The sequence below is a fragment of the Glandiceps talaboti genome, chromosome 3, assembly GCF_964340395.1.
Source record: "Glandiceps talaboti chromosome 3, keGlaTala1.1, whole genome shotgun sequence".
Classification (NCBI taxonomy): Eukaryota; Metazoa; Hemichordata; class Enteropneusta; family Spengelidae; genus Glandiceps; species Glandiceps talaboti.
The window spans coordinates 6,325,563-6,338,417 of record NC_135551.1 but is presented as its reverse complement, the minus strand read 5'-3'; the positions used below and the strand labels follow the sequence as shown (position 1 = coordinate 6,338,417).

Below are 12,855 nucleotides of genomic sequence, written 5' to 3'. Positions count from 1 at the left end.
AGTAAGCTATTTTTTGAAAATTGTGTACTACACATTACACCTTATAAAAAGAAGGCAATTAAGATTATGTAATTTTAAGTCATTTCTACAGAGTATATTATATATTGTTTAGAAAGATTGGACAGCCAGTTAGTCACAATTTTTAATCTGAATATCAATGAATAGCTGTGCTCAAATTTATAATTCCCTTTTTTCAGACAAGGTCAAAGAACAACTTCAAAATAAGTCACAGTGAACATATGATTGAATAAAAACTTTGAGAAATCCTAAACTTGTAACCACTTGTTTCATTTTTAAAATTGTTAGTACACTGCTGTGTTTATCATTTCCTCTTCAAATTCATGACATTTGGAAGAAAAAAAATCCCTGACTTTAAAAAGTACCAAATGTGAACGAAAAACTTACAAATAATAGTCAAACAAACTTTAAAATAATTTATTTTTTATAACCGTTACTGGCTGTGTATCATGATTTGGTCCTGCTATATCAAATGAGCATAGTTACATACCGTAAACTTGATACGGAAAGCTGACATTAGGTGTCCTTGAAATTCAGAACTTGAATCTTTAACTGAAACTATCAACAACGTCAAAGTTGGGATGCTCTGTAAATACCACATTATTTTTTTCTGATTTGCACAACAAGTTCGTTCTTCATGTGTGACCGGGCGCACATGCATCGGCCGTCTATATAGTGGCCATGCCAGTGATTACGCATTGATTCAGTGCCCAACATTCACATGTGTCACTGTCAACATCATGCAACAAGATCCCCTAACACAACTTTTTCGGAATCAAAATACTCATGTACTCATTTAATTTAACCCATCAACAAATGAAAATCACAACCTGTACCATAAATTTGGTTTACTCAGGCTTCTGAGCTGTGGCAGATATAATAGATGTTCCGCATTCCGGTAGCAAGTTCAGTGTTTCGCACACGTCAGTGAGTAGGTCAGAGAGTAGGTCAGAGGTCACGACAGTGACGATAGACAAAACATGTGACGAGAGACGTCCATTTCGACGTCTCATCTACTCCCTCTAATGTTTCAATTTGTAGATTAAGGTTATCAAAGTTGATCTTTTTGTGGCATTTATTATGTTAACAATAGAACTGCGCGTTGTCACTGTATCCTATATGATGTCAACAAAACTTTCCCTTATGCAGTCAGTATCCCTCTTGTGGGATTGACGTCGAGTCAGAGCCTGGCCTGGTCCGGCCGTGGACGGACTTAGATAATTTTGATGCCTGCCGTAAAATGACGCAAGGTGGGAAAATTATTGCGTCATTTGTAATTATAGGGGGCCAATGTCGCAAGGTCGTGGCCTCGGCAGAACTGGTCTAAGACGCCATGAGGAACCTTACAATTTTGCTGTGCTCAGGGGTCGGTCGGAAATAAAAAAAAAACTTTTTTTTTTCTGATGTCGGAGCTGCAAATTAGGGTCGGTCGGGAGATGAGAAACAGAAAAATAAAAAGGGCCGCCCTAATATATTGCCAATGATGAAGCAATGAACTTGCATGATGTCAAAACAAAGACATAGGTGTTACCGTGGTTTATACTTCCATGGCCTTACCCACAACTTGAAGATAAACAAAGCCGATCGCAACAAGGTCAAGGATGTACACCATCGAGTCGAGATCGATCGAAACACACATATGAACACAGCTATCGTACATTACGGCAATGCCTGCTTTGCGAAGAAAAGGCAACACGCGGGCTCTCTGCGAGTACCATGTTACGGTAATCGGTAACGCACGTATCTCAAAATTGTAAGATTTGATCTGAATATATTTAAAAGTCACCTAAAGTGGATTTTTTCCAAAGAAAAACGTCAATTTTAATACATAACGAAATTACGGGCTATGAATAACTGAATACACTCATCACTTGCGTTGCAATTGTTTTGTTTACATGTTGCCGAACATCGCGATTTCTCAATTCAACTGGATGATTTAGGAATGTTACTGTACCAACAAACATAGGAAAGTAATTGTAAACATGTAAAAAAAAACTTTCAATTATCGACAATATAAATGTCAAAACCGTACTTCCACAACTGAGAAATTCAACTGCACTATGTCATCAGTGGTCGGTATTATTATTATTATTATTTGACTTTATTTAAACTCGATAAATTGTTGAGCCAAAGGCTCTTCTCACACAATGTCGAGTATCTTTAAAATATTTACAATATATACATTAAATATTACATTAAAATATCACAGGAAAATGCCAGAACATATGTAAAATACAATTAAACATGACATACATGACAAATAAAAACATGGACAAAAGCAGCTGACACAAATAGACAATTGGGAATTATTTACACATTATGTAAAAAAGTGAAATTTGCATTTACGTTTAAAAGAGCTCAGACTACTACTATCGCGTACCGTACGCCAAATATTCAAATAGTGTAACAATTTCTAGGGGTACAGGGATGCCTCGATACTCGCTACAATGTTACGATAATAGACCAATGACTTCAAACTACAGCACACGTATGTCACGAAGTTAACACCAGGTCAGGCTATCAACTGACTTCGTGTTTTATTACAAATTGTCATTTCTAACTTAGGTAAATCTCAAATATCTTATGCTATAACATGTACATAGGGTATTTAAGATTCTGAACTAAAATGTTTGATAAATTACTCCTGAAAGGACACATGTAAGTTTGAATGGTACATAGACATAACTGTTAGTTATATTATGCAGAAACGTAATCTACATTATTCACAGCACACGTTTCTTTTATGATTCTGATATTTGTCATCGTCCATTATATACATGTATACTTGGGCATTAATTTACAAATCAGATGAGGAATAGAGTGGAGTTGTTTGTAATGTTATAGAAACGACAGTGAAAATGTACGTTGCCTCAATAATCCTCAACAAAATAACATATTTAATCACTCAAGTATGTATATTGAGGGACAGAAAATGTCATGGTATAGAAAATATATAGACATGGTCACATCATCAGAATTATTTGTGATGTCTTGCTATTTCGGCAGATTTTATTATGGACTGGTGTTTATGTGGGCACTTTTACAATGTACGAAAGTACACCATACATCCAAACAACGCCATAAACTGTGTAGCATAATTTTAAAAATCTTGTGATTTGAAATGATCTTAGGTGATGAATTTAAACCTCTGTACCTGGTACGGTACGTTTTGTTTCACTTTGTAGTGTTGTAAGTGATAAGTTAACACTACATACTTGTATTAGGATACCATTCATATATTGAACATTAGTATGTTATACATTAGCTTACATTCAAACGGTTTAGCGATTTGAATTAAATGCACAGTTTAGCTAAGAGGTCAGTATTCACCAAAGGATTATAAATTGCGTTGAGTAAATTTGCTATCAATGTTTTTTTTTTGCTGAGAGAAGTTATTTTTATAATACACATTTATTTATAAACTTCCATAACCCCGATTGCAGTTTACTGACACTTCAATCAAAGTAGTGTATAACATGGCCAAAAGAGCAAACTTACGATAGTGACCGATGGTAACTCTACCTCACAACACAGTGCAACACAGTGCAACACAACACAAGTAACACAACACATCACAGCTCAGCACAACACAACGCAACACAACACATGTAATATTCCTCCAGTCATCCCAGATTAGGTATTACCACCACCACCACCACCACCACCACCACCACAAATAATTCCATCTGGGCATGCTCAGTTTGGACTCATATGTATTATTAGCGATATAGTTACCCATGTGTCAATTTCGTTTCATTTCGCATAGTACAACTGGTTACGGAAGATGGACTGCAGAACTAGTACACTGCACTATTTGAAAGAGGAGTGTTTGTCATATTCTAAAGTTAACAAAACAGTTTTCAAGTCGAGATTCATTTACTGTCTTAGCGTGATCAAGTAGATTGCAGTCGCGTGCGTTATCGCAGCAATATTTGTGTAAGTTTCACTTCTAAAATGTGTTGTAAATCTACAAATGAAAAGGTAGGTTTAACTTTATAAAATAAATATATTGCCCGTCAAAAATCGATATTTATTGAAGAGCTCTGAAGAAATAATTCATTAATTATGCAAATGATGGTATATCAGACACGTGCGATATATTGTCTATGATACATATACCAAATTATCTGGAATCGAATTTGAAATGGGCATTCTCAAGATATATCATTCTATTTCCTATTCATCATAATTGTAAACTTTCTTTTATAACTTTGTCATTTTCAAGCATTATTTGGTTCCAGCCAATAAGCTACAAAGAATTCGATGATGTAGTTGCCGAAACAAGGCATAAACTGAAAGGAGTGGCATTCACCAACTTATCTGCTGTTGATCCTGCAAACGTCACGGTTAAAGATACACGTCCTTATGATAGATCATGGGACCCAGCAGATTACGTCATTCCGCCACAGGTTAGTATTGTTTTTACTTCTATAAGTCTTCTGTCTGTTAGTCTGTATTTCCTTACAGTTGGTCTTATCATGATCAGGGGCGTTAGCGCAATGGGAATCAATAGAATGTGTAATATAGAAGAACTTCAATTTTGCACTCCTAACCAAATTTAGAAAAGTTTCACACCTTCCACGATAACAGGTTTTGTATTTATTATTGAGAGGGTGATTAGTTGATTAAAATTTACCGCTAAATGTGATGTGCAGTGCTGGGTGTCCGCTAATATATATTTTAACTTGGTGCGTTTACTATGTTTTCCCATTGGATCGATTCTTTGTAGTGATACGCTACAATTTTCATCATGATGACATCATAAACGTGTCGATGACGTCACACTTGTAAACGTTCCTTTAACGGGAGGGCGGATGGGAGCAGGGGCATGAGGCAACAATTATGGCGAAACCCGAAAATGATAATGAGATCCAGATAATAAAGGCCCAAGTTAGCTATGAGTCACATTTACATACTTACTTCTTTTTGTAGTTTATTTTAATAAACTCATTATACACGTCTACACATATGTGTTATTTTGGGTATGTATTTGTACACTTTCTGGTCTTTAAAAAAATGAAACATGTTTAATAATCGCAGAAAATTTTTATATAAATATGGAAGATTCCAAAAAAGAATAAAGGAAAAGAAAGTATACGGATAGATTTTGTCTGTAATGATTTAATGGTACATGATCATGGTGCATGCAAAATCGACGCTTAGTTCGCTCGTGACAGCTGACGCCTCGATGCGTCGATGCTTGCTGTGCTCGAGCTCAAATGCATTCCTTGCTTAAACTTGTAATACAGAGGGGTAGGACACGGCATCCAAGCAGGACGCTTCAAATCGAACATGTGACCCATGAATTTTCGCTCGAAGCTTGATACCACTTGCTGCCCTCTTGTGGTGAGATATATATTTCACATGTTGCAGTACATTGTGGCGTTTGCGGGATAGTAAAACAGATTGCTGAAACAGAATATTATATGAACTGGAGCTCCGAAACGGTGCGTCTTTTGCGAGGGATATAAACTTTGGTGCCGTAGAGTTGCGGTATAGGCTCGAACACACAGTCGATTCCGGTCTATATTACTTTCATAAAATTACGTAAAAATAATCATTAAACAGTAGTCGTCATATCTGTGTCTCTTCAAAATATACACTTTGAATGAAAGAGAAAACGTAACAACATCGTTTGATAGATTAAAGAAACACTTGTAAGTTTGCCCAAAACAGAAAGCGTCCTTGAACGAGGGCGATGTGGTTTCACGCTTACGACCATATCTCACTAATACATCCATGTTACGACGAAAAGGAACACCTGAGTGTCCTACCCTGCCTTTTTTAGCAATTGAGCAAATTGAGCAAATTGAGCAAATGTCGAGCTCATGCATATTGAATTTTCAAAATCCAGTACTTTTATGGACGGTTGCAAAGATTCGATCTCATTCGAGCTGGCGATCGCGAGCGCGCGACAAGACAGATAATTTATATGACCGTTGGGGCGCTACTCAATCGGTACACTCCACACGTTAGACTAGACGTGCATTACGCATGTTACGTCCCAGTCCGCCGTATTCTATTTATATTTCAGCGCATTTCAAGTTACTCTATGTATTTTTCTGTGTATTTTAATTAAATATTAATTATTAATTCAAGATAATGAAGTAATTATAAACATAATTATAAACCTGACGGAACTTTTTGATATTGCCTTTATTCATGTTATTCAATTGTTGATTGACACCAGAATTGTTGCCTCATGCCCTTGGTGGGAGTTGGTCTAAACCAACGAAATTCGTTTATTGAGCTTGAATTGTGTGTCACTGTGCGATCGTCTGTAAGTGAGCCTTTAGTAATTATAAGTGGGTGGGGAAAAGCCTAAATAAGTCTCTCTCTCAATTTACTTTCACAAAATAATGATTTCCCTTCTCCCATCCTTCACATATTTAAAAATACATGGGATTGAAATACTGTCAGAGGTGAAAAGTCCGTGAGTTAATTGTAAGGACTCTATCCCACCCCCTTAACTGATACTTAACGTAGTATCACGTACCTCTCTGATGACTGCAATGCGGTTGTTTACATCTCAGCCTTATACTATGGAGCGTAATCCACGTCAAAAGTCGAACTCGTCAAGTGATAAGTCAGGTACATCAAGTGACAAGTCGGGTACATCAAGTGATAAGTCAGGTCCGTCAATTGACAAGTCAGGAACGTCAAGTGATAAGTCAGGTCCGTCAATTGACAAGTCAGGAACGTCAAGTGATAAGTCAGGTCCGTCAATTGACAAGTCAGGAACGTCAAGTGATAAGTCAGGTCCGTCAATTGACAAGTCAGGAACGTCAAGTGATAAGTCAGGTCCGTCAATTGACAAGTCAGGAACATCAAGTGATAAGTCAGGTCCGTCAAATGACAAGTCAGGAACGTCAAGTGATTAAGTTGATGTCAAGTGATAAGTCAATTTGTACGAACGTTGTATCATTTTTGGCAATTGATAATTCAATGTGGACAGTTGACAATTCATAGCGTGCAGTTAAATCAAAGCGTACGTTGAAGTCTGCACAAAGCACCCCAGCTGGCTTGGAAGTGAATACACGTCAACTGACGACTACTTTACAGAACGCATTTGGAAATCGTAATACCAATGTCTACAAAGCTAGGTATGCTCGTGACAAGTTATATGACCTAGGTCATGAACCGGAAAAAAAACATTACCCGTCTTACATCCAGTAATCATGTGTGCGCTCGCACATCTTTGCCAGTTTAGGCATTTTGCGGAATGACTTCAAAACGATGTTGAAGTAGTAGGCCGAGTTCAAAGTCGTGTATGTCTACTGTGTCAGTTGAATGCCATAGGTATGTGTAATAACGAAGTTGTCCAACTCATTCAAGAATTTAAGCTCTACATGAACTTGAATTTGAACAGTTGGATCATGATAATACCATGGCCAACAAACTGTATCATTCCACACTGATTTCAAGCCGAATTGGAAGACCATCCTAGTATAACATACCAGCGAAACAGCTGAAATTCCTAGTGGGAATGCGACCATGTCGAGTGTCAGTGATCAACCATACAACGCCGACTGAGACATTTTGGAATAATGATAGGTGAGACTTACTCAGGACTATTAACTGATGAAGAATTAGACGAGAAAGTCCGTGAAATACAAAGAGATTTTCCTAACTGTGAGCTGTGGCTGTAGACGAATGATTGGTTTTCTTCGCTCGAGAAATCTTCGTGTACAACAAAGAAGGGTTAGAGATGCCACAGAGTTGATACACACAGTGTTCTGATATGGGCACTTGAGGTACGTTCAGTACGCAGAAGGCCATATCACGTGCACTCACCTTTAGCTCTATGACACATTGATGGAAATCACAAACTTATTCGGTAAGTTTTAAAATATTACTTTATTGTTTATTGTGCAATTATTTTTGATACATAGTTTTTATGGTTTTGTTGTGTCTTGATGATGATGATGAGGATGATGATTAATTATTATTATAAACATAGAGAGAAAAAACATACAAACGCAAGAAAATCGAAAATGTATATCATAGACAATTGTACTGTACATTACAAACCAGTAATTTTTCAAAGGGTTCATTTTTAATATGTGTCTGTATATGGGTGCTGTCTCTCTGCTTGTGCTGTCATTTACTATAATCCCTGTTTGTTTGCCTGTAAGTATATATCCGTCAGTGTCTGTCCAGCCATATGTCTGTCTGTGTGTGTGTGTGTGTGTCTCTCTCTCTCTCTCTCTCTCTCTCTCTCTCTCTCTCTCTCTCTCCCTCTCTCTATATATATATGTAAAGTGTATAATTATATTTATAATATACCTAGTGATATTGTTGTGCCATGATTCACTAGAATCAGTCACGTGATAGGAAAATAGAATGACTATTTCCCTAGGGAAATAGTTCCATCAACTATTACATGGTCACATGACCACTGCAGGTCAAAATGGCAGCTTCTGATGATGTCGTCTGCCATCGCAAGTTCACAGCATTAGGTGTATTACAAAACACATATTGCCTGGCCTATATTCGGGCTATAGCACCCGTTCATTATCCCCTCATGACTGTGAGTTACCAGAATCACATGCTATTTCCCTCGCCCTTCGGCCTCAGGAAATAGCATGTGATTCTGGTAACTCACAGTCTCCTGGGTGTAATAAACGGGTGCTATAGCCCTCGTGGCCAGGCAATATGTGTTCACTATATATACATATATAGTGTATGTATGTATTATTATTATTTAATATTTAATTATTAGCATTACTGAACAGAGGTTCACTTGTGCTATAACTTATAAGCATGGTGAAATGTGTGTGTGTGTGTGTAAATAACATAAAATTGAAAACTGACAGACTGATTGGCCTAGTATTTGGTGGTCAGGGTGTGTAGATTGCAAATTGTTCAAATGAAAATGATCACAACAGAGATGTGAATTTTGGGTCAAAAAATGTGATTCATGGTGTGGGAAAATGCCTTGACCAGGCCTAGAAATGAAAGGTTAGTTATTGTTTTATTAATGTCGTTTAAATCTGTTGTGGGCTACTTAACATCTCAATGTCAATGTGTCAATGCATAAAGTTTAACCTTGGTTTGCGGTTGCTTGGAAATTTTAGCACAGATGAATTAAATCATAGACACTGTCTATGATTAAAACAGGTGCATTCATGCTACAGACATGATAAATAGTCTTGCCCATGAATATCTGTCTGTCTGCCTATATGTGTGGTTGACTTAAATTTAAAGAAACTTAGAAGTCAAAAACATTGGGAAGAATATTTTGTAGTGATGTTGATTTTAGTCACTTGTTAGCACAACTGAACAATTGCTAGTGCTATATCATGGTGTGGTGTCTGGGTGTCTGTCTGTCTGTCTGTGTGTGTGTGTGCGTGTGTGACTTGAATGCAAAAGCCGCCCAATTGATTGCCCTAGTATTTACATCTATTTGCCCTAGCATTTATATCTATATCATGTATGCTAGTGGTGTTTTTGTGCAATATGTATTCTTGCTTAGCATTTATGACCCATTTTAGTGTTCCTTTACATAATTTTGAGTATTTCAATCATGCCATTATTGTGTTATATACTTATAGGTGGCGTTTTATTATTCATGGAGGAATTGATGGTTACTCCAGAAAAGTCATGTTTTTAAACTGTATGGGCCAGTGGTCTTTTAGCCTTTACAAATTCCAGTGGTACAGTTGGAACAATGGAAGGGAGGTCTTCCTATCCTATCCACAGAACAAGTAAGTATAAATATATCTATACAAACCTGTTAGTGTGTTAATAAGACTACTCAGGGAAACTGACAAAACATACCTAATACAGGGTTGTAGACATAACTGTATTAGCCCTGTGGTGGTATAGCCACACACATACCTAGTACAGATTTGTAGACATAACTGTATTAGCCATGTGGTGGTATAGCCACACACATATCTAGTATAGAGTTGTAGACATAACTGCATTAGCCCTATAGTGGCACTGGTATACCCATACACACATATCTACTGGTAGTACAGATTTGTAGACATACATGTAACTGTATTAGCCCTTTGGTGGTATAGCCACACACATACCTAGTACAGAGTTGTAGACATAACTGATTTAGACCTATGGTGATATAGCCACACACATACCTAGTACAGAGTTGTAGACATAACTGATTTTGACCTATGGTGGTATAGCCACACACATACCTAGTACAGAGTTGTAGACATAACTGATTTAGTCCTATGTTGATATAGCCACACACATACCTAGTACAGAGTTGTAGACATAACTGTATTAGCCCTGTGGTGGTATAGCCACACACATACCTAGTACAGAGTTGTAGACATAACTGTATTAGCCCTGTGGTGGTATAGCCACACACATACCTAGTACAGAGTTGTAGACATAACTGATTTAGACCTATGGTGGTATAGCCACACACATACCTAGTACAGAGTTGTAGACATAACTGATTTTGACCTATGGTGGTATAGCCACACACATACCTAGTACAGAGTTGTAGACATAACTGTATTAGCCCTTTGGTGGTATAGCCACACACATACCTAATACAGGGTTGTAGACATAACTGTATTAGCCCATAGTTGTTGTAGCAGCTTTGGATAACATATCCCAATAACTGCTTTGGTGTGCACAAGACTGAGACATACTTTAATTCTACCCGTTTAGCAACTTGTATTTCAACAATCATGTATATCTTAGCATGGATGTGGAAAGTGGCAGTTTGAGCATCATGAACTTTTTACTGCATTATGGGTAAGAGTATTTCCTGCAGCCATATGAATCATGATTGATGCTCAACATACATGCATCTATGGTTCAGAGATGTGTATTGCAGTCTATGCATAGAGATGAAATGCATATCTGTGTAGTACTTATACTTCTGACAACCATGTGGAAGAGCAGTAGCAAAACATACCCTGCAACATGGACATGATATACAATGTTCCTATTTAATCTTGCATATGTTAGTTGGCATAACATTTAATCTTGCATGTATTTCAATCTCACATATTATTCCTTCAAAATGTTCCTAGATACTCACACCTACTTTTCTGCTAGTCTCAGTTTGCTAATTAAGTATTGAAATATAGATTGTATGTGTGATGGAATTCAATTGTTTTGCCTCAATACTTCATGATGTGCAGAAATCTTTATTAATTCTTTATTTGCAACATTTCTGTGTCATATATCCAGTGAGTTGTTTTACTATAATTGTTTTATTATTTTTGATAAGTATGTAGTATTGACATTCATATACAATACCGTCATACATACATATGGACAGAACAACACCTATTGGCAGGGTTGTATTATTGAAACTATTAACTTAATTTTTTTCTATTTAGACCAAATTCTTTTGCAACAGTAAGTTTGGCAAAGTCAGGTTTCCATTATCTCATTTTCAATTTTCATTTGACAGGATTTGGAATATGGTGTTGATTGGGAAGGCCCAACTCCAACAAATGTACCAGAACTTATAGAGAATTGTGCATGTTGATCGACCCACTTGCAGAATCATCAAGTAATGGGATTGATATATATATATATATGTAGTTAACATAGTTAACTCTTTCCTGTCATGATAAAGTACCAATGGTTGAATATTGGTTACAAACTAATGGAGTATTCAAAAAGGTCAAGTTATGTTTGGTGTCAAGACACTGACTGAAGGACAACAAAAAGACAGGGAAATATGAATATATTATTGTATTCAGCTGTCTGATACAGTAATGGAACGAAGTGGTATTTCCACTGATAACTCTTGAACAATCATGAAAAGTGTTGTGTGCAATTCTTATTGACCTATATTCTGTCCAACCTTATCAATGATTATTGCTTTCAGTATTTCAGCCAAAAAAGTGGATTCAGATCCTTATGTGTCGTTACTCTCATAGGGCACCTAGGGGGCTTACCTTACGACATTCAATGCAGCAGAAGATATGTGCAGGTTTATCGCGCATTCATTGTGATATGATCCTATATCGATCCAGATATTCATAGAATTTGATGCTTTTGGGGGGTTTGAACCGACGTCAGGTCTATAGATGGCTTTGACAGTGATATAGTACCACGGATAGTAATTGTACTGTGATAGTGCTGTCATGTCATTTATTGTGAACATGTAACATTATTTTAACAAAAATGTATCATGGTATACACGTATATTTTAATAAAATGAATAAACATTTCATGATGACCAAGTATAACTTGCAGATGTATGTATGTTTTGATTTTCATAGTGCATGCTTTGGAGTACATGTAATGTTTTCATTCCCTGTAAGTCAGTATCCTAAAATTATTATGACAGTACAGGACACAAGACTTTTCTGAGAACATTTTTATTGTAAGTAAGCTCAAAATTTCTCAAAACTTCTCAAAAAACTAAATACTTTTTGAAAGGACTTACTGAAATTAACGTATTAAATGCATCAAAGTTAAGGCTAATTTTGTCCCAACTATCTAACTGATTAAAGTCTTTGACACGTAACTCATCATCAGAAGTTGTCATCTCAATCATAAATTTTCACACCTGTTCTAAAAAAAGTGCAATGATATAATTTAAGCAGCATATGAATCGACTCTCTGGACTTCTTAATGTAGAACCGAAGCAGTAACCCTTTGTTGTTTCTGTAATCAGTGTAGTGAGAAGCATTAGAGAGGATTGATGACATCAAAAATGGAAAGATACTTCAAATTTATGCAATACATTGAATTGGAGAAAACACAACTAAATTTCTAAGGTTACATTGATCATAGGTAGACACTGGATTGAGTTTTGTGTGTTGTAGAGAAAAAAAGATAATGTTAGAAATTATGAAAACAACTAATGCATTCCTCTTGCAATCTATGTTTCTAAAA

General features: G+C 36.5%; 1 protein-coding gene and 1 long non-coding RNA gene across 2 annotated transcripts in view; both read left to right on the top strand.

Moving 5' to 3' along the window:
* LOC144432730 (P2X purinoceptor 4a-like) overlaps window positions 1–12,855 on the top strand; it is a 77,183-nt gene that overhangs the window by 35,979 nt on the left and 28,349 nt on the right. Inside the window, exon 2 of the mRNA XM_078121000.1 lies at window positions 4,244–4,427. Coding sequence (XP_077977126.1) covers window positions 4,244–4,427 — 184 coding nt within the window. The remainder of the gene's footprint in view (window positions 1–4,243; window positions 4,428–12,855) is intronic.
* LOC144453986 (uncharacterized) lies at window positions 6,847–12,182 on the top strand. The gene is made up of 3 exons (XR_013482469.1): window positions 6,847–7,855; window positions 9,573–9,725; window positions 11,417–12,182. It is a non-coding gene; the product is annotated as an uncharacterized LOC144453986 (long non-coding RNA).